Source organism: Suncus etruscus, chromosome 5 (genome assembly GCF_024139225.1).
Source record: "Suncus etruscus isolate mSunEtr1 chromosome 5, mSunEtr1.pri.cur, whole genome shotgun sequence".
Taxonomy (NCBI): Eukaryota; Metazoa; Chordata; class Mammalia; order Eulipotyphla; family Soricidae; genus Suncus; species Suncus etruscus.
The window spans coordinates 149,916,245-149,939,125 of record NC_064852.1 but is presented as its reverse complement, the minus strand read 5'-3'; the positions used below and the strand labels follow the sequence as shown (position 1 = coordinate 149,939,125).

General features: G+C 43.1%; 1 protein-coding gene across 1 annotated transcript in view; it reads right to left on the bottom strand.

The window, feature by feature from the left end:
- UBR5 (ubiquitin protein ligase E3 component n-recognin 5) overlaps positions 1-22,881 on the bottom strand; it is a 120,666-nt gene that overhangs the window by 17,868 nt on the left and 79,917 nt on the right. Inside the window, exons 32-50 of the mRNA XM_049773823.1 lie at positions 22,702-22,831; positions 21,645-21,805; positions 21,302-21,541; positions 19,226-19,349; positions 18,398-18,509; positions 17,390-17,521; positions 16,769-17,030; positions 16,033-16,297; positions 15,593-15,804; positions 12,228-12,458; positions 11,541-11,614; positions 9,795-9,967; positions 9,593-9,706; positions 7,666-7,886; positions 6,964-7,084; positions 6,780-6,878; positions 3,762-4,005; positions 1,753-1,864; positions 430-574 (exon numbers count right to left, since the gene is read on the bottom strand). Coding sequence (XP_049629780.1) covers positions 430-574; positions 1,753-1,864; positions 3,762-4,005; positions 6,780-6,878; positions 6,964-7,084; positions 7,666-7,886; positions 9,593-9,706; positions 9,795-9,967; positions 11,541-11,614; positions 12,228-12,458; positions 15,593-15,804; positions 16,033-16,297; positions 16,769-17,030; positions 17,390-17,521; positions 18,398-18,509; positions 19,226-19,349; positions 21,302-21,541; positions 21,645-21,805; positions 22,702-22,831 — 3,172 coding nt within the window. The remainder of the gene's footprint in view (positions 1-429; positions 575-1,752; positions 1,865-3,761; positions 4,006-6,779; positions 6,879-6,963; positions 7,085-7,665; positions 7,887-9,592; positions 9,707-9,794; positions 9,968-11,540; positions 11,615-12,227; positions 12,459-15,592; positions 15,805-16,032; positions 16,298-16,768; positions 17,031-17,389; positions 17,522-18,397; positions 18,510-19,225; positions 19,350-21,301; positions 21,542-21,644; positions 21,806-22,701; positions 22,832-22,881) is intronic.

Sequence of the window (22,881 nt, the reverse complement as noted above, 5' to 3'; positions counted from 1 at the left end):
AGGGAGCTAACAGTCCATGCAACTAGCACAGTCTCATTAAAAGTAGTTTAACATCTACAGATCTCATAGCCTTACTAATATATAAACCATAATTTCCATGTTTTCTTTCCCTTGAGAGTGGGATGAAGAGAGAAACAGGCCTATAATTAAGATGAAGGACTTAATGAAAGAAATGGGACCAATAACATACCCTGAATTAGCCAACTGTACTAGCATCCATGGTAAGAAATAAAAACTGGATGCCAGCCTGGCACAGGCAGGTCAAGCCAACCAGTGTCCAGCAAAGCTGTTTCAGTCCCTTTCTGAGCTTTCTGTCTACCACAATCTGCACCCACAAGCTTTGAGTAGCTAAACTCTGTTTCAAATTTATGTCCACCCTAAGAAAGAGATTAGCTAATGAAGAGAGAGCCAAGTATGCAGTGTACATACTGGCTGCATTGCCTGGACACGAGGGTAGAGCCTTTCTCCGAGAGCCTGTCGGTGGGCAGGCAGAGGATCGGGATCGTCGCTCGGGTTCCCCTCAGAGGCAGGTCTGAATGGCCGAGTGTCGATGGAAAGCTGTCTTCGAAAGTCTCTGAAGGAGCAACAAAGCAATGGCTTACTCTCCCTCTTCTCTACAGGAAAAGCAGCAGCACTAGAGTGAAGGAGGAGCCCAAGGTAGCTATGCTGCTTTGGTTCAGATATCAAGGTTAGGAGGACCAATGAATGGACTGATGGCTAGGAAAGTTTCCTCACTTGGAAACCGCACACATTTGCAATACATAATTCAATTTGATGTATTAAGATCCTTTGAACCTAAAATGTCAGAAATAAAGGGCCCGACTTCTAAAATATCAGAAGTCAAAATTGACTAATTCCTGAAAATTTTAGACAAAGGAAAAAGAGGTGATTACACACCCCCAAATGGAGAAAAATGATTACTACAAAACTTTAAAACAAAATAAAAACTAAGGTAGCAGGGCTGGGGCAGTGGCGCTAGAGGGAAGGTGTCAGCCTTGCCAGCGCTAGCCTAGGACGGACCGTGGTTTGATCCCCCGGCGTCCCATATGGTCCCCCAAGCCAGGAGTGACTTCTGAGCGCATAGCCAGGAGTAACCCGAGCATCACCGGGTTTTTGGGTGTGGCCCAAAAACCAAAACCAAAAAACAAACAAACAAAAACAAACAAAAAACTAAGGTAGCTAATAAAACGACCAGAGCAAAACTTGCACATGTGTGAAGGTCCTGGTTCAATCTGTCAGCTTTCTCCACTCATTTTGAGTGGAGAAAAAATGTCAACTTATTTTCAATTGCCCCCTATACTTATTTTTAATTTATTTTTATTATTAAATTAAAATTTAAATTATTTAAATAAATTTAATCAAATAATCATTAAATTATTAAAAATTATGCCATTTTAATAATTTAGAATAAACCATTTTAATTGTTATTGTGTCTATCTAAATATTTAGTTTCATTTTCTAAAAATATCCAGACATTGGGGCCGGAGAGATAGCATGGAGGTAAGGAATTTGCCTTTCATGCAGGAGGTCATCGGTTCGAATCCCGGCGCCCCATATGGTCCCCTGTGCCTGCCAGGAGCAATTTCTGAGCATGGAGCCAGGAAAAACCCCTGAGCACTGCCGGGTGTGACCCAAAAACCAAAAACCAAAAAAAAATAAAAATAAAAAAAATATCCAGACACTTTTATATGAGCCAATCTCAGATAACTCAGAAAGGGTGAAATTCAACAATAAAGATGAAAATGGCCTCACCTGTCCCGATCTCTCCGAGAACCTGCTCGCAGGCCACTACTCCGCCTCATTTCCCTCTCTCTCTCCCTTTCCCGATCCCTCTCTCCCCTGTTCCTTAATCTTTGCATTAAACCTGGAAGAAAATATGAAACACCTCTTTAGACATAAGTAAGTGCAGCTACTTCAAATTTCAAAGACTAAATATAAGACAGGTAACATGTTCCTTGGCATTTATATTCGTGCCTTCCACTCATGCTTCCTTGTTAAGAGGGTTAGTACTGACTGAAGAATGCACCCAACAAACGCAGCCACACAGGATTTGTTAATGAATTTCCCTGTTAACACAGCAAGGCACTGAAATAATATAGTAATGTAATGGAAGCTAAGTGAACTTCACTATAAGAAAAGCTGGGATTAGTCCTTGTTGTTTGTTTTGGTTTTGTGCCACACTAAGATGGTGCTCAGGTGTTCCTACTGAATCTGCTCTCAGGGGTCATTCCTGGTGGCGCTCAGGAGACCAATATGGGATGCCGGAATTGAACCCGAGTAGGCCCTATGCAACGCAAATAAATGCCCTACCCGCTTCACTATGACTCCAGCCTAAAAACATCTTCTCTAGTCTTAGTTCTGGCATTACCAACTAGAACATTAGCTAGTAGTTTTATAACTCTGCGTATAAGTCCATGTATGTTTTTCTTAAGAGTGATACAAATATATTTCTGAAATGTTATGATTTTTAGGGTTTTCTCATTAACATTTGCCAATTTCTATTATAAGACCTTAGAAAATTGAAAAAAGACAAAAGGTTGGGTTATTTTCCCTATCCTGATATCTCCTTAATCCAGGGGTCTCAAATTCTACGGGCCGCAAACAGCCCTCCGTGCAACATTTTGTGGCCCTGCACTAGAGGAATCTTTTTTTGTTTTGTTTTAGTTGTTTGGGTCACACACACCCCCCAATTTACCACTGACTTTGCCTCCTGTGGCCCCCAGGTAAATTGAGTTTGAGACCCCTGCCCGGGCTTAATCCCTTTTAGGGGTCACTCAGTATGATTTGGGTTTACAATAGAACCATACTAAGATAAATATATCTAGTTACTATAGCCAAAGTCAAATACAGAACTTTTAACAAGCCTCTATATATGCCCTCTTCAGCATTTATTATTCATTTACTTACAAGGTGGACAATCATCTATCCCTACTTCAAATGAATGTCCAATTATAAAACCTAGTTAACTTTTTTGAATAATAAGAATTCAGGGCTGGAGAGAGAGCATGGAGGTAAGGTGTTTGCCTTTCATGCAGAAGGTCATTGGTTTGAATCCCAGCATCCCATATGGTCCCCCGAGCCTGCCAGGAGCGATTTCTGAGCCCTGGAGCCAGGAGTAACCCCTGAGTGCTGCTGGGTGTGACCCAAAAACCAAAAAAAGAAAAAAAAAAAAAAGAATTCACCTGCTTTTGTAATTTTCACACTTACTAACTAAAGCAAAACAAATCTCTTCTACCGCGAAAATCTTGCTTAAGGAAACAGTGACGTTGGCAGCAGTCAGCCCAGCCTACATTTTGTGGCACATTCTATCTCACTGGGCACCAAGAGCACTTTAATAAAGCAGACTTTAAATAATGTTGCTGCTGCCGCAAATAATTTTCTTCTCCAGTATCTCTAATACCAATTAAACAACTTTATATGACTTCTACCGATCTCTTAATACCCAAGCCTCTCAAACAAGAAACAAGTGAGATAAGATTAGAAAAGTGACATTTATGAAAATAAATCTTTAGTAAGTATAAGCTTGTAATAGTACTTTAAATATTAAAGCATTAACATAGAAATTTAAAATGTAAAACGTACAAAAACTTTTCCCCCTATACATACAGCCTCAACTCACTCTCTTTCCCCGTCTCCTCCCTCCTTCCTTCCCTCACACACACACACACACACACACACACACACACACACACACACACACACACACACACACACACACAAGCAGAGAACTTTGAGGATGTTTATTTATCTTGAGCACTTACTTGTATGGGTGCCCTTGTTGGCATTTTGAATACAATCTAGATTTGGCAATTTTTCATTTGACAAAAATGCTTGTGCAATGGCTGTATAAAAACTTCGTGCAACACCACTGCCCTCTCCTGGCTCGTCCTTAAATGTGACTTTTACTCTGTGTACAGCCATTGGAGTGGTAGCACATCTTCGGCCAAAGTGATTGTTAAGTTGTCTCATGGTCTGCTGAATAAGAAGGTCTCGATCACGATCGACCTACAAACACCAAAAGCGATGGATTCAATGGTGGTAAGCCACTTGAAAAAATTTTAATGATAAATCTAAAAACTAATTTCAGCTCTTCCTCGAAGTTTATTTGGATTCCCAGGAGCATACATGTGCCAGCTATACAACATTATAAACCATACAAGAATATCTTGCAATAAGAAAGGAAAATGGAATTTAACTCAGCTTTAACATTTTTTTCCTTTTTTTTGGTTTTCAGGACACACCCAGCTGTATTTGGGGCACGCAGATATCACATGTAAGGTAAGCACTGAACCCACTACACTATCTATCTGGCTCCAGTTCTAACATTTTCTTTTAGAGAAATATACTGGAAAACCGTAATTTACTCAATGCTGGAATACATCAGAATCTAAATACAAGTGAATACAAGTGAATCGTAAGAGGAAATAGTTAAAAAGAAAAATAATGTAGAATTTTGGCTTCAGTGATAAGACCACCACCAGCAAAGTAAAAGAAAATCAGCAAACTAAGAAAAATAGCCCCCTTTTACGAAGATACATATTCACAAATGATGCACACAAAACATCCAAGATGAGGGGCCGGAGCAGTGGCGCAGGGCGTAAGGCATCTGCCTTGTGCGCACTAGCCTAGGACGGACCGAAGTTCGGACCCTCCCCTCCACCGCCCCCCCCCCCCCGTCCCATATGGTCCCCCAAGCCAGGAGCGATTTCTGAGCACATAGCCAGGAGTAACACTTGAGCATCACTGGGTGTGGCTCAAAAGAGAAAAGAAAAAAAACACATCTAAGATGAGTCACACCTAAAACAATACAAAAAAGGTAGGCAAAACAAATCAATAAAAATGTTCCAAATAAGAAATCGAACTGATCTTAAATATGTAAATGTTTGGTTTCTCATGAGAGAAATGTATGTATTAAGCATACTGAGTTGCCATTTCTTCATCACTTCTTTATTTTGGGGGAGGGGCAGCCACATACAGTGGCTCAGGGTTACTCCTAGCTGGCTCAGAGAACCATATGGGATTCCAGGGATTGAACCCAGGTTGGCCACATGCAAGGCAAATGCCCTACCTACCCACTGCGCTATTGGCTACAGCCCAAGCTGGCATTTCTTATATATCTAATTGAACAAAAATCTAAAATTTGCACATCTACAGAGAATCTAACATTTCCATACCGATGAAAATACCAACTGTTAAACAACAACAACAATAAAAATCAGCTGCCATACACAGGTATTTGGCAAAGCTGTACTTCGGTCCATAACCCAGCAATTCCATGTCTAGCAATCTTTATCAAAGACACTCCAGAAATAAATAAACTTGATAGTTTAAAAAGTTACTGACTGTATGGAAACGATAGCAAATGCACAGAGGAACAACGAGTTAAAATGTATTTAAAGCCAACATAATGGACTGTACATCTCCCACTGCATATGCTTTAAGGTCCAAGAATTACACGTGAATTGGAAACTGTTTTTCAGTCACCTAGTTACTGATGTTGATTCTACAATCTGACTGTTCTATATTTGCTATGTAATGAAAGCAAGTGAGGACTAGAGCACATGTTCTTATTCAGAAGTCCTGAATTAGCTCTCTAGCACCCTAAGTCCCCAACGCCCACAGTGCAAAACATCATGTGACCCAAAAGTTGAAGTGTGTGTGAACACACTCACGCACAAAGATAAACAAAATTCCAAGTCTAAAATTTATCTAGAAATTATCTAGATGAACATCTAATGTAGCCCACCTTTGGGAGAGGGGTGTATCTGTAGAGGTACATAGGAGGACCCCTCCTGGCTATACTCATTGGTGATATAGAGCGGAGGCTCAGGGTTTGGGCCTTACAAGGCTGGAGGCCACAGGACCAACCCTGGTTTGCTTGAGACTCTGTGATGCTGGGAACCAAACTGGACTCAGAGCTCAGAGCCTTGGACACATAGGCATGTCCTCCACCCATCCCACCTTTGATCCATTTCTGGTTCCTGAAGCTTTCATGTCTTATTTTCCATATTGACTAAGGTTCTGTGATTTACAATACTGCTAATGGTTTTCTCATGCATGCACATAACCAACTATAGCATTCCTTTACTCGAGGAATTCTATCCTAGCCACAGGAAAGGCCTAGAAGCAGTGACCAGCCAAGGAAGCAGTGGGCCCAGGGACCCATGTCCAGATTTTCATATCTCAGAATACAAATTCCTACTAAAAGGAATCAGGGCTTCCAGAAGATGTGGCTGATCTATGACAGATGGGAATCCACACTCCAGAAAGGAAGGAAGGAAGTTGTCAAAGATGATCAGATTTATGCAAAAAGGAGTTTGGGGCCAAAAGGACCCAGGACCCCAACTTGCACAATGAACGCATGAACTAATGCAAAAACCTGAGTGGAATGAAGCCCAACAGAAAAAAAAAAAAAAATCAATTCATGCAGGCATAATGATACTTAAAAAAAAACTCACCAATCTTCTTTAGAGGATGCTAAGAAACCAACTGCCAGAGATAATCATGAACAGCATCGTTTATTGTCTTTAAATTTTGCTTTGTTTTGTTTTGTTTTGGGGCCAACCTGGAAGTTCCTCGAGCTAAGGCTCGAACCTGGGGCTCATGTGCTCCAGCCCCTAAACCAAGTCTGGCTTTTTTCTTTTAATTTCTTATTACACCACATATAAATATATATATATATATATATATCCCTACGCAAGATTTGTTATGTTTTGTTTTTTAACTTTATATAGATGGCAGACTGTATGTGTAATACAAGAAAATCTAAATACCTTTACCTCTAGTGATAAATCTCTTGACTGCTGGTTTCTCAGTTTTTCCATTTCTCTACGGAATTTTGATTCTTTTACCTCAAAACCACCCAATTCAGTTAGGATCTTAAAAAAAAAAGCATGACACAATTATTCTCTGAAATATGGTCTTAACCGGCAGACTAGAACTTAAAGAACTTAAAATACATACTGATCCAGGCTCTGCTCCAACATCCTCCATGAATACTCTGCCAAACAGTTCTAAGGAAAGGCGCCAGCGTCCTAACAGCATGTCGTGGGAAATAACCATTCCCATGAAACTACACTGGGGCCTGGAAAGAAAAGGGTGCTCAGTGACAGAACTCAACACTCTTACCCTGTCCTCTCCTGCAGAGAACTCTTCTATAGCTGCTTGTTTCTTTTCGAACCTTACTCATAATTCTTTCTTCTACATAAAGAAAAGGCCCAGCTACTTCCTGCTGTACCTTAGCTGAGCTGGGTACCAAATCTGTAACTGGCAATTTGACCTGGGTATACTTAACTCATGAAGAATGGAATCTGAAAATTTCCTCCAAAAAAGGAGAAGCCAGAATGCCAGTCAATGAATGACACAGTAAGTTAGCACCCCAAACTCCAAATTGAGAAAGGTTGTAATTTCAGGAAATAATTATTTCTATTATCTACAATAGACACAATCACAAAATTTCTGAATTGAAATTTGTTTGTTTGTTGGTCACACCTGATGGTGCTCAGGACTTACTTCTGGCAGGTTCAGGGCACTAGATGGGATGCCAGGGATTGAATTTGGGTTGATCCTGTGCAAGGCAAGCACCCTACACCCTGCCTATTGTACTAACAACACTGGCCCCTCTAAATATAGCCACCTAAAAGTGAACTAATAGTCAGCAAATACCTGAAGGATGTCAGTGGTGGCCCTTCGCTCTCTGTCAGTCCTATCTCGGCCAGCAAACTACTCTTGAGCTGAGCAGCAAGATCGTGAGCAGAAGGCCCTGGCTTTGAACTCTCTGCTTCTTCAGGCAGCAGACTTGGTTCTTCCCCTTCCTTTTTTTGCCGAGTTTGCATATTCATTACGTTTTTCAGATTAGCAGCATAAGACATTTTAGTTGGAAGAACCTATAAATTTTTGTTTAAAAGTTAAATTTTAAAAAATAAGCCACAAAATAAATTTTCCATGTCCTTTTCAGCTTACTAAAATTTCATAGAAATCACATAGAAGTCACTACAAACAGACATCTTCTTTCTTTCCCAGCTGATTACCTGGCTGACCTCTTAAGCCCAGTTCATTTACTAAAGCATCTCATGAAATTTTTTAAAAAGGTCTCTATGTGTATATATATGTGGTCACACTTATGTCTCTTACACATTTTCACTATGTGCTCTCTTATCGGGTTTTTTGTTTTATTTTGTTTTCTGAGACATACCCATTAGAGCTCCAGAGTCAGGAAATTGTGTGTCTGTGTCATATAGGGTGCCAGGGATCAAATTCAGGTCAGCTGTGTGCAAGGCCCTTACCCACTGCCTTATCTCTTTGGCCTGAGGAGAAGGGATGCTTTTGCTTTTTCCCTTTTTTTTTTTGCAGGGGGTATGGGGCCTTAGTATATACAGTAGAGCTCAGGGACACTGCTTGGGGCTAAATCCAGGCCTTCAACAAGAAAAGCAGGCTCTCTTCTATCCTGTACTGAATGAACTACAACAGAATAAAACAAAGAAAAAATTTACCCAACTTTCTCCAAATGGGTAGCAGTGCTCAAGGTGATAGCATAAACATTAAATATTATTAAATGACTCATTCTAGAGTCAAAAATTTTTTCAAGCCATGCCATATATAAGCTGATATAAAAGCAGGGCACCTGCCTTGCACAAGGCTGATTCGGGTTCAATCTCAGGCAACCTATTTGATCCCGAGTTCACCAGAAATAGATCCCTGAGTGCAAAGCCTGAAGTAAGTCCTGAGCACCACTAAAAAAACACACATATAAAAATTTTCAGCAGTACACAGCAATTCTGTGAACTAGACAAAGTACATAATAAAACTGCCCTTTTATCGTTTGTTTGTTTTGGGGCAAACCCGGTGGTGCTCAGGGGCTACTCCTGGCTCTGTTATCAGAAATCGCTCCTGGAGGGGCCAGAGGTGGCGCTAGAGGTAAGGTAATCTGCCCTGCAAGCACTAGCCTAGGACGGACCTGTCCCATATGGTCCCCCCAAGCCAGGAGCGATTTCTGAGCACATAGCCAGGAGTAACCGCTGAGAATCAAATGGGTGTGGCCCAAAAACCAAAAAAGAAAAAAAAAAAAAAAAAAAAAGGAAAAGAAAAAAGAAAAAAAAAAGAAATTGCTCCTGGCAAACACAAGGAACCATATGGGGATGCTGGGGATGATCGAAGCTGGGTCCATCCCAGGTTGGCAGCATGTAAGGCAAATGTCCTACTGCTGTGCTATCCCTCCTACCCCCAAAATGCCACTTATAAAGACAGCTGACACAGCAAGTAAGTCTCAAGTCAGTTTTCCGACACTGCTGGAATTCTATTACTTTCTAAGGCGGTTTGATTTGGGGCCATGCCTGGCAATGCTCAAGTATTACTTCTGGCTCTGCAATACGGAATAACTCTTGGCAGTGCTAGGGGGACCATATGAGATGGCAAGATTGAATCTGGGTCAGCTGCATGTCAGGCAAGTGTCTTATCTGCACTGTACCAGAGCTCTGGCCCAGTATTCTGAATTAATGATTACCCAAAAACTTCTGCTGCTGGATGAAGAGGTTATCTAGAAATAGATTATAAAGATGCATCTCTCTCTTTTTATTAGATGCATGTCTCTTACCTCCAAGCAGTTTCTATCCACTGTGACCTCCATTAAGCACTTCCCACTAATGGCAGATGAAGAATAAAGACCCTGACTTGGCCGGCCAAAAAGATCCTCCTTCCTAGCATTTGGCTGAAATTTTAACAGAAATATTCTTGTTACATTCAACATTTCAAAACAAACAGTTGATTCAAAGGAAAGTTAAGACTGTGTAAGAGACCTGCAACAGATGAGGCTGGTCCGCCAAGGGAATGGCTTCAGCCAGAGGCACTTCAAAGGGATTTGGGGGTATGCACCCAAGGAACGTCATGGAGTCTGAGCGACGGAAAAATGGGTGGTTTTGGCCAGTTTCTGCAGGAAGAGACTCATCATCCTTATCATTCAAAGTCGCACCTAAGCATAAAGAGAACAGAGGTGTGTTTAGAAAAATCATGGGGAAAAGAAACCATAAACCCTTCAATCTCATTCTGAAATTCCTGTTCTCTATAAAATCATACTCAAAAATAATTATAAAGATAGTTGGTATGGAAAGAAGGGGGGGGAGAGAGAGAAGGGAAAGGAGTGGGGAGAGAGAATGAATATGCAATGGTGCTCACGACCTAACCGTGGCTCTGTGCTCAGGAGTGACTCCTGGTGATGCTCTATAGACGAACTAAAATGTGGTGCCAGGGATGAAATTGGGAACAGCTTCATGCAAGGCAAATGCTTTACCCTCTGTACTCTCTCTTCCAGCCCCAAATTTAGCTTTAGTATAAGTACATGGAAATATATTAAGATGCCTAATAAATGAGTGGATAAAGGTGCAGTATATTTACACAATAGAATTATTATTTATCTCTAGGGAAAAAGGAAGAAATGATGATTATGCAAAAAGTCAAATAAAAAAATATTGGTTTTACCATCCAACACACACACACACACACACACACACACACACACACATACACAATAGGAACAAATGCTATGACACAGGCCAGCCACAAAATTCAAGCTTACTTTGGGAAATAAAATGAAAGAAATGGAGAGAGCTTTAATAATCAGGAGTTATGATTACCATTTCTCTCTTTTTTTAATTAATCTTTTTTGCATCAATGTTAGCAAAGGCTTGGTTAAGAGTTTACTTAAATGGGTTAAGAATTTCAAAGGAGGGCCTGAAGAGAGAGCACAGCGGCGTTTGCCTTGCAAGCAGCCGATCCAGGACCAAAGGTGGTTGGTTCGAATCCCAGTGTCCCATATGGTCCCCCGTGCCTGCCAGGAGCGATTTCTGAGCAGACAGCCAGGAGTAACCCCTGAGCACCGCCGGGTGTGGCACAAAAACAAAAACAAAAAGAATTTCAAAGGAGGGACTGGAGAGATAGCACAGGAATGGGGTGTTTGCCTTGCATGCAGAAGGACAATAGTTCAAATCCTGGCATCCCATATGGTCCGCTGAGCCTGCCAGGAGTAACCCCTGAGCACTGCTGGTGTGACCCAAAAACAACCACAACAACAACAAAAAAAATACAGCCGGCAATCAGATGCAAAAGTTTTCCATTTGACAAATTCGGGGCTGGAGAGATAGCATGAAAGTAGGGCATTTGCCTTGCAAGCAGAAGGACGGTGGTTCAAATCCTGGCATCCCATATGGTTCCCTGAGCCTGCCAGGAGTGATTTCTGAGCGTAGAGCCAGAAGTAACCCCTGAGAATTGCCAGGTGTGACCCAAAACCCAAAAAAAAAAAAAAGAAAAAGAAAAAAAAAAAAGAAAAATTCAAAGGAAAGATAAAATTTGGAGCATTCCTAAATTAATCTTTATTTATAAAGTAAATAATGCTAGAATTAACAAAGATAAAATGGATAGGAAAAGCAAGAAATGGGATATAGGAAAGAAAAATTTCCACCCAAACATAAAATAATGAAGTTAGCAAGCTGACGAGAAAGACTGAGGAAGCCATTTCTTGTAGATTGGCAGATTTTCTGAGCACTAACTTTGATTGGTGTCATCATCATTTTCATGTTCTGAATCTTCATTATCAATGCCCAGTTCCAAGAGTTCTCGAGTCCTTTAAGAAGAAAATTGAGTCATTCTATATGAAGTATTTGTGCACTCAAGAGCACAAGAAAAGGTGAGGGGAAACAGAAACAAATAAAACCTAAACTATTCAATTAGAAGTGTCTTAACCAATTCCAAGTACACTGATAAAAGTCTTTGACTCTGAGCCTGAGACACTGACCAACCAAATGTGCTGCAATTATCAAACAGGCTCAACAGAAACAAAGAAAGGAAAAACTAATCAATTTATTAATCCACAGATTTCCTGTTTTAAATCAGGGGATGCGGCAGAGAAAAGTTGGATAAATTCAAGTCCACTTTCCTGTTTGTAATGTTTCTGTATCGTGTTGTCATTCCAAAACCTGACAGTGAAACTGATGTGAAAATATACGGGGCCGGAGAGATAGCACAGCAGTAGAGTGTTTGCCTTGCACGTGGCTGACCCAGGACCTATGGTAGTTGGACTCCTGGCATCCCATATGGTCCTCTGAGCCTGCCAGGGGTGATTTCTGAGCGCAGAACCAGAAGCAACGCATAAGCGTTGCTGGGTGTGATCCAAAAACAAACAAAACAGAAAGACACTAGCAAGTATTTCTCAAAAGGACCTCAGAGCAAAACAGTACCTTTTGCGTTCCAGTTGGGGTGTATCCAATGTTGTCTGCTGATTCATTGCTTTAATCCAATATATAAGAGCTTGGAAAACATATGCCACGTGCTTCAGGGAGCACACATCCAGCACCGGAAGAACATCTGAATGTTCATCATTGTGTGAACGCATTAAAGACAGAGCATAATTGAGGAAGTCCCCTCGAGCAGACAGCATTCCTTGCCTGGCACTCAGCAGCGTGGCGCGGCTTGGTAAGGAAAGAAATGAAACTTTACTAAAAGCACAAGCAAGTTTACTCTTATTATAAATACGCAAAAATGGGAGTTGAAATTGCTTCTGAATAAACTTTCACTAAACCCACGGCTTTTGGTCTAGCGTTCACCTGCCCTAATGCCCTACGGCAGTGGTCGGCAAGCCACATGCGGCTCTTTCCACTTTTTTAATGCGGCTCTTCTGTGTTCCGGGCGGCTGCTCCAGGAGTCAGGACTCTGCTCCTAGCCTCTGTCAGTGCACCCCCTGTGTGGCTCTCAAAATAAATTTCAATCGTGGTTTTGGCGAGATTTGGCTCAGTTGAAAAAAAAGGCTGCCCACCACTGCCCTACGGAATGGCAGATAGAGCTCCTTCCCTCAAGACTGGGGTCCTTAATTCTGATATCAAAATTACCCAGAAGCCTTCTGAAAACAGTTGACTCTGTGCCTATAACTTCAGTGGGGCCCCAAATTTGCATTTCTAACAAGCTAGCTTTCAGACACCAAACGTTGCCTTTATTCTGTTACCTTAAAATGATGTCCAAAGCACAAATCATAGAAGAAAACAAAGTGCTGGCATGATCACAGGCTATATATATATGTGTGTGTATTTTTTGTTTTTCAAAGTGAAAAGACAACTTACAGAGTGGGGCCAAGATTTTATGAATGATCTTGGGAATCTGTGTGAAGAAAATATAAAGGAAGGACTCAAAGCTCAATTATATAAAGTGGGCGAAGAGAGAGAAGATAAATGTCTGCCACAGAAGACAGGAGAGAAGACAGGTAGGAGGGAAGGAGGAAACTAGGGTATTGGTGGCAAAAATTGTGCACTTGTGAAGGATATTGTACACTGACAGTAACTGTCAAGAACTTTGTAATTATCTCGGGGTGATGCAATTAAAAATTCATTAAATAAAAAAAGGGGAAGGAAGCAAGCTCAGGAATCAGGGGTGCTTTCTTTAAATGTGCCTGGATCAGAATCTGACCCCGAGTACACATGAACTCCCAGCGCCACTGACTAGGCTTTAGCACTGAAGTCCCAGTCAAATCAGTTCACTGAATATCACTGGGATTGACCTTCAAAGTAACAAGGATGATAAGTAAAAGGAAAGGATCTTGACAAATATCTCCCAGCATCCAGACAAATGGCCAATAAACAAATGAAATGATGCTCAGTATCATCACAATTAGGAAAATGTACTCAAACCCCCAATGAAATGCTACACTCCCCATCCGCTGGGATGAAGTAAGTGCTGGAGAAATTGGATCCGTTATCTACTACCACTGGGAATAAAAATGGCTCAGCTACTCAGAATGGGGCTTGATCCCTGGCACTGCATGGCTCTGTGAGCACCGAGTTGGAAGGAGGTCCAGAACATTGGTAGGTGTGGGCCTCCCCCACTGAGAAATAACAAAGGCTTGGCTACTCCAGGAAATAATCTAGTAGGTCTCAAAATGCTAAACAGTTGAAATTAATATATTACTCGGCAATTTCAAAATGAGGTATAGCTGGAGCAATAGTACAGTGGGCAAGGCACTTGCCTTGTATGCGGCAAGCCTAGATTTAAATCCCTGATAAACCATATAATCCTTCAAGCCAACTAAGGAGCAATTACTGAGTGCAAGGCCAGGAGTAACACTCATATACTTCCAGGTATGACATCAAAACAAAGCACATACCACAGATAACTGAAAACATAATTACACAAAAATATTTACATAGATGTTCAGAGCAACATTATCCATAATCACCAGAAAGTCTAAGAAACCCAAATGTCCACTGACTTAGGAAAAGATAAAATATGGTATTCATATAATGGAATGCTGGGACATTTTTAAAGTCATATATTGATACATATTAAATATGAATCAACCTTCAACTTATTACCATGGTGAAGGAAGCCTAAAAGGCTTGAGCATGAGTCTAGCTATGTGATATGTCAAAACATTCAAATCTACAGAGAGAATATAGCCAAGCTTGCTTAAAGAAGAAAGAGTGGGGGGGACAGGGTAGAAGAGAGTGAAATTATGAACAGATATGGGACTTCTTATAGACAAGTCATTAAGATCCCAAAATTAGTTGTGATGGTTCCACAATTTTAAATACACTAAAAAGCATGAAAGCACAGTTTAAGTGGGTAAGCTGGATCAATGCTGTGTGCATGGCTGTGGCACCCTCCCACCAGCAATGTCTCTCTAGGGTCCAGCATTCATTCTTCATAGTCAACATTACCACTCATTTCTCTGCTAGCTCTCAATCAGCTCAGAACACCCCATTTCACTTCTCTAGATTTTTCTTCTAATTTTCCTATTACCTATTTCGAATTAAAAAACTAATCTTGAATTCTGCCTGGTTTTGTTCATAGACTTGGACTTTTTTTCCTTCTAGGCCCTCTCCATCCTGTTTTAAGGAAAGCTGCTCTAGACCTACTCTAGATCCCAGTACAGTCTTGTTAAATTTCCTAGGAGGTCCTCCTACACCCATCTTTCCCCCTTTGTGATTCAAAGTTTATGTGAACCAAATTCTAACAGTGTTCTCAAAGTGGAGGATATCCACCCCCGTTAGAGGTCGCTGGAACTGACTGGGGGAGTACACAGCAATAACCTCAAGAGCAACTAGGGAGCACAGTTTTTAATTACAGTGTAGATATTCTGGGAGGGGGGAACTTAGTAATTATTTTCTTGGAAAGGGGCAGTGGACAAGGACATTTGGGGACCTTTGTTCTAAAGTTCTGACTAGAGGCCAGGTTCCTTCATGGACAAGACTACAGCAAACAGAGAAAAACAACTCCATGGGTCACCATTATCAAAGGGGAAATGAAACACACACACACACACACACACACACACACTCACACACACACCCACCCTCACCCTCCTGCTGAAGTGCAAAGCACATTCATATTCAATTATGGCAGGAATGTGTGCTTTCCTGTGGGGGACAATGAATGAGAGACTAGGGAGGACACCCAACTACTCTCCAATGAAATACATTCAAGATCAAGCTTTTTTGTACTTCCTTCGTTACCATCCACCATCCATAGAGCTGTAGGTAACAGAAGAGCAAGCCCACATCTCTAACGCTCTAGAATGAAGGGTTCCAACAGACACGCACGCTGGAGCATGTCCTACCGTCTCCCTTCCAGAGTTCGTAAGCTAGCCTCTTCCCGTGCAGTCATCCTCTCCCTCCGCGCTGAATTCTGAGATGCATGAAGAGGATGGTTTGGGTGTCCGGGATCACCAGCAGATGCTAATGCAGAACCATAACGTAATTGAGCTTCAGTAGAATCCATAATACTGACCATCCAGTTCCAAGTGGGAATAAGCTTTTCTTCTACATAGTTCTATGAAGACCAAACTAAAATAGTTAAAACTATCCAAATAAAATTAAACTCGAGATAGTAGTAATATGTCAACACTTAAATATTCATACAATTCAGTGCCTTTATGTTAGAATTCTCCGAAAAGTTCCCAAAAGTAGATCTGCATAAGTAACTTTCCCAAACTGACCCTTTAGTTTAACTAGTAGCTTGGATTCTATTTACCTTTAACTATAGTATGAAGACACTTACCTGTAAGTTCACTGCATCTTGGTACGTCAGCTTCACAGCTGCAGGAATCTGCGAGTACACAAGGTGGTTATACTTTGGGATCAGGCCCATCAAGTCCGAGATCTGCCGGATGACGATGCTGTAGGCCCTCGCCAAACTGCTTGCAGAGGTCAAATAGCTGCTGGCATTGCTGGCTTCCAGTGCTGCAGCTGCAGCGGCTGCACTGGTGCTTATGGTGCCACTCCGGCGTAAGTTTGAAGGATCAATATAAATCAGCCCCGCTGAACTTGCTGCAAAAGAAAAGGACAGCAACACTAACTACTACAGTCAGTTTCTGCCGGGTGCAGGCTCCCACATGCTCTACAGAGGCTACAAGAACAATTGTGTGGGCAAAGCGGGGGGGGGGGGGGGGGGGGGGGAGTGGGGGGTTGGTGGTGTAACTGGAAGAAAGATGGTGCTGGAAGAGCCACCATCGTATTTTTCATGGCAATTCTGCCACTGATCCCGCTGCCAATATCTGGTGCTGTCTGGAGCAATGTGAGCAATGTCCAGGATGCAGGTTCTACTGTATGGCCAACTAGAGGCACCATTGGCTTTAAGCAGCCAGGGTGAGAAACCTTGCTGTGAGCACATATACGCAAGTTTTATGTCTAAACTCAGCCAACAAGAAAGAATGACTATGAAAAAGCTTAATCTGAGAACGCAACAACATTTGTAAGGCTCATGCAAACACCCTGCAGACACCAAGCTTAGCGACTTGCCTGCCGGCGTAGATGTGCTGGAAGGAGCGGTGCTGGCAGCCCGCTGGTGCTGGGCGCTGCGGACTGCCCACTGCATGGAGCGCGGGGCTTGGGCAGCGCCACTGGCATGTGAGCTGCTTGTTGTCCTTTCCAGTGGCTCGTCCAGCATGAAGGTCTCCTGCTCTATGTCATCACTCTGGCTGCTACTGCTGTCGGAGTCACTTGAGTCATTGGACTGCGAGTCATCCTCAGAGAAGAAGGCAGGCACACTGCTAGCACCTGAAGTTTTAAGTTTTTGGACAAATTAGTTCAAGTTAGAGGAGGTTCCCCTTAAGAGAGAAAAATATGCATATGAAATGTGCATTAAACTGAAAGTTGGAATGCAGTCACTAGCCAAAAGTACAAAAATAAAACCCCGCCATTAAAGCAATTTAAGTAAGAAATCTTTTAAATGGGCCTTAAATTCTGCCGTAATGTTTTTTAGATCGTTAAGGTGCTATTTTCTTCCCAAGCAGCTTCAGGAAAAGGAGAACACGTTCTGGAAAGGTTTAACAGCCTCAGTGTAGGACACAGTGCATTGGCCCAACAATCCACAGATTCCACACAGAGCCTAAGTGCACCATGCTAGAGGGAGGTACCTGCTTCCGAGCCTGCAGTTGCCGCAGTCACCACACTTCTGCGCCCACTAGCGTTATCTTGGTTGCTATGGTTACTTTCACTGTCACTTTCTGTTTCTGCTGCAGCTAGTAAGTCCAACTCCATGTCACTCCCTAAGAAATACATTTGAAGAGGGGAAAAAGACATCAATTTGCTGGGACTCAAGAAAGGCATATAAGAAGCCAGAATCCACTACAGAATGGGGGCGGCGGTTCTGAGAGTGACTTGGAAATCAGAGCACCCAGGACTCACCGCACAACCCACACTTGATCCTGCACAACTGGGACTCCACCCACATCTGCCTCACAGTGGGCTTCCAGGAGGAGGATTAAGTGCTATGGGCTTGTCCTTAGTTCGCAGGGACCACACACACCAGATCATGGAAGACACAGTTTCATGTGTGCAAAATCTATCTCGCTGTACTTCCTACTGAGGAGCCTAAGCTCTGCTTAGAATGGGTCAGGGCTGGATGCAAGAAGGCAGTGCCATGGGAAGGGGAGCCCACTCTGGTAGGGAGAAGGGAACAAGACTGGATGGGGCTGGGACGGTACAGAAGAAAGGGTTTTAGCTGCAGCTAACCCGGGTTTGATCCTCAGTGATCCATATGGTCCCCCAGCACTTTCAGGTGTAATTCCTCAAGGCAGAGTCAGGAATAAGCCCTGAGCACACAGGTGTAGCCCAAATCCAAGACATAAAACTTAAAAGTGTACTATTAGAAAAAAATATGATCATGATCATGGAGTGGGTGGGTGGGGGTGGGGGGAAGAATAGAGAAAATGCTGCACCCAAATGCGGAGAAGCCATGAAAGGCCACAACCAACACAACCCAACAGGTAGGCACAGGAAACATGTCGGGGAGGGACGGGCCTTATGCCCACAGGACAGCCTGTTTCCTGCAGGCTGAGGCACACACAAGCACACATACGTAGGTGAACCACTGCTTCTAAAGGTGCAAGCAGGCTCCAAGCACCATGCCCCCACCCGCATACCGTCCTCATCATGCTCATCATGCTGTCCCTCTGCCTCAGCATTTTCTTCTCCATGCTCCTCCTGCTCGTCGTGATGGTCCTCCTCTCCAGCAACACCCTCCACCACCTCGACCTACAGCAACAGTCCTGTTTGTGGCCAATCCCAGGAGGACCACCCCACCCTCCAGCTAATGCACTAACATTGCTCAACTATCGCAGCAGTTTTAAAAATCTTTTCTAGCACTATTTGTTTTCAAGAATTTTATTTACACTTCCCCGAGTTTGTGACTATTATCTCATACTCAAAAGTGAAAAACTAGAAATCTAGCAGTGGGAATTAGCTTCCAAATGTGTGGTTACAGGATTTACCTAGCAAATACAGAGTGTTTGCTCTACTTTATTTTCGTTTGATCAACTTTAAATATTTTGCCCCCAAATTCCTAAAACCTTTTTAACATTAAAAATATTTTTCTGGGCCCGGAGAGATAGCACAGCGGCGTTTGCCTTGCAAGCAGCTGATCCAGGACCAAAGGTGATTGGTTCGAATCCTGGTGTCCCACATGGTCCCCCGTGCCTGCCAGGAGCTATTTCTGAGCAGACAGCCAGGAGTAACCCCTGAGCACCGCAGGGTGTGACCCCCCCCAAAAAAAATTCTATTAACTACCAAGTAAAACCAAGCTTATGTTTCAGACTTGCAGTTTTACAGTGAATCAAGGATTCCTGAATCAAGAGCAGGGAAGGAAAGTCTAAACCGACAGCAAAAGTATTTCACAGTAGTGACCTACTAGCCCTAATTTCTAGAATTCTATTTACCACCCCCACCCACAGACGGCGCAAACCGGCAGGCACCTCTTCCACATCTGCTGAAACTATGTCATCCTGCTCTTCATCCCGGCCCCGAACGGGCTGCGACTGGCTGATGCGCCGCTGCTGCGGATTCCTGATGATGTAGGACGACTGGGACTGGCTGGAGCTGTGAGAAGTGGGAGGGGGTGTCTGTGGTGCCACTCTCTGGAAGGCAGCAGTTTCCCACTGGAATTTAACATGATTCACTTGCTGGGAAACTACTGTCCTTCTGACCTAAGTTATTTACAGTACACTACTAGAAAGAGGTGTGTTTCCCTACTACATAGATTTAACTTAAGATTCTCTTCTTAGCAAGTCACTTTCAATATTTTGCTTTTTGGCCCTAGGTCTGAACTTTGCTTCCCTCTACCCTTTAGGCACAATGAAGCATCCAAAAGGAGTCACTAAAAATATCTGGAGCTTTAGCAGACTTTGATTTGCCAGAGCTAAAAGAGAAGTCCATTTTGTAACGTTAACATCACAATATGCTGCAGTATTTTTATGGAGTGTAGTGCAGTAACTCCAAATTTTTAATACTTGACACCCCAAGGGGCACACCGAATAAGACATCAAAGTAGTACAGGCACCGGCTAAAGGTTAACAAACAAAAGCAGTAACAGAATGATCAGCAACAAACATACAGCTTAGTAGAGCAAACCTCTATCTAGACAATTCCTTAAAAACCTCATTGCCGGGCCCGGAGAGATAGCACAGTGGCGTTTGCCTTGCAAGCAGCTGATCCAGGACCCAAGGTGGTTGGTTCAAATCCCGGTGTCCCATAGGGTCCCCCGTGCCTGCCAGGAGCTATTTCTGAGCAGACAGCCAGGAGTAACCCCTGAGCACCGCTGGGTGTGGACCAAAACCCCCCCAAAAAAAACCAAAAAACAAACAAACAAACAAAACAAACAAAACATAAAAACAACCTCATTGCCAATTGTAATCATTTTCAGAAATTTTATTTTGAGGCTGAAGTGATACCACAGAGGGTAGAGCATTTGCCTTGCATGCAACTGACTCGGGACAAACCCAAGTTTGATCCCCCACGCCCCCCATCTATATGGTCTCAAAGCCTGCCAGGAGCAATATCTGAGCGCAGAGCCAGGAGTAATCCCTGAGCACCGCCCCCAGGTGTGGCCCAAAACAACAACAACAACAACAAAAATGTATTTTGTTGTTGGTTTTTTTCCTTCAATAATTCTATTGCTACCTAGTTGTAAACAAACAATATAAAGTAAATTATTTGTTGCCTGCCAAGGGGACAGGCTTGGGGGTGGGTAGGAATCTGAAAACAATGGTGGAGGGAATTTTACTCCCTCCTTCACCCTGCCACCTTTTCTTTTTTTTTTGGGGGGGGGGCCACACCCGTTTGACGCTCAGGGGTTACTCCTGGCTATGCGCTCAGAAGTCGCTCCTGGCTTGGGGGACCATATGGGACACCGGGGGATCGAACCGCGGTCCGTCCTAGGCTAGCGCTGGCAAGGCAGACACCTTACCTCTAGCGCCACCGCCCGGCCCCACCCTGCCACCTTTTCATCCTCCCTCCCTTCCTTCTTGTTTGGGTTATTTTTTAGGCTTTTCTTTTGGCCATATCCAGCAGTACTCAGGGTTTACTCTCCTGGTGGGGTTCCAAGGGACCACATGGAGTAGTGGGAGAGATGCTGGAAGATGGAATGGCAGAAGCAAATGTATTATGAGCAATTGTGTAAACCATAGTGTTAAAAATATGAATTGTCCTTCTAGCCCAAGCCTTTGACCAGTTGAATTTGTGCTTTCAAGTCTTGACGTTTTTTCAACTAGGTTGAGGGAGGGAGGGAGGGAGGAATGGAGGGAGGGAGGGAAGGAACACCAAATGGTAACAAGGTCTACAGAAGTCTAAGTAAACCTTCTTACCAGATCAAAAACCCTTTTTCTCCCCATCAACCAAATCCCACAGGGCTCAACAGGTATGACCTCTGCTGTGGAGACATGTTTTCCTAAAGTCCTAGTTCAGACTCTATATTCCCAGTTCAGCCCTAGCTGCACAAATGGATCCCCTGCACTTCAAGTAGTCTTGATTCCTCCTCAAGGAGCCAGACTCACCTGCTGGACTGATCCGAGGATGTGCGCGGCGGCAGAGGCTCCACAGAAAAGAGCTCCTCACTGCCCTGCATGGCGTCGATGCTCGTGCTCGCTAAGGTGAAGGGCGCCGTGGGGCGTGCTATGCCCATCCGCACAGGCACAATGAGTGACTCGGCCACATTGCACAGCTCTTCCACAGCATAGGGGAGCAGGGCCTGGAACACGCGCTTGCATTTCCCAATGGGCTGTGGGATGAAGTTGCTGGAGTGGAAAAGGACAAGTTCATGAACTGTCTCAGATAAATAGGTTTTCACTATCACCAACACAGCACAACACGGCCCCAATACAAAAAGGGATGCCTTACTTTTTCTTTTTGGACGAAGCCATTTCCACACTGAGAATGACAAAGACTCTGGCCACAGAGCGCAGAAACCGCATGGTGACAGCAATAGCTTCTTCTCTGCGCCCAGGAGTATATTTGTTCTGCAGCTCTTTGACAAGTGTCCCCAGGAGAGTATCTAGGAGCTTTAAACAATTGGAATCATGCCATTAGTGGTACAATCTTCAGACAATAATAAAGGAAAACGCTTGTCAGAGCTTTCCCAATGTTAACATTTCACAGTAAAAAAAAAATCTCAAATTTTAATCCACAAATGTTTAAGTTTATGAGCTCATTTCAGCTTCTCATGGAGTGTTACATTAGACTGTGTTCTCAACATGGTACATAATTCATGTTTTCAGTACGGAGAACAGATATTTTCATTGTATTCTTTTAGTTATTTGGGTCTGGGGGCCCCAACCAGTGGTGCTCTGGGCTTACTCCTGACTGTACTCTTGAGATTATAGTCCTTGCAGAGCTCAGGGGACACATGAAGTGCTGGGAGCCAACAGGCAGCCACGTGCACAGCAAATACCCACCAATGTACAATCTCTCTGGCCCATCTCTTTTATTTTTCTGGTTTTGGGGCCATACTTGGCGATGTTGAACGTACTCCCAGCAGTGCTCAGGAGACCATAGACAATGCTGGGGAATCCAACCTGGGTTGGCTGTGTGCAAAGAAAGAGCCCTCTCCACTCCCCAGTGTATTACTGTTCAGGCCCATCTCTGTTGTTTAAAACATGATGCTCATAAACAGCTTTAAAGCTGCATAAAATTTCATTAAGTGGTTCGGCTGTAATTTGATTCAATAATTCAACTGTAAAATTATGTGAAGTATTTCAGATTTTGATTTTTCTAGAACTCCTCATAGCCTAGTGGCCTATGATATTTTTTAACATATCAGGGAAGTTTGTTTTTTGTTTTTTAAATTAGATGAAAAGAACTGCTGTCAATGGAGGCATTGAAATTCAGTTTCGATTAGAGACATCCTTGGCTAAGCCAGCAAAAATGTCATCCTGGCACGTGCATTTGGAAGCCGTACCAAAATATCTGCTGTGCATTTGACAATGAGACAGTGCGTGAAGCAGTCCAGCCTGATGGTGCCGCTCTGCTGGTTCAGGTACACTTGCTCCTCTGGCAGAAGGTGCCCTATCCTACTGCTGGCACTGAGACTGGCAGAGGGAAAAAAAAAAAAAGACACAGTGTGAGTACCTCCACAAAC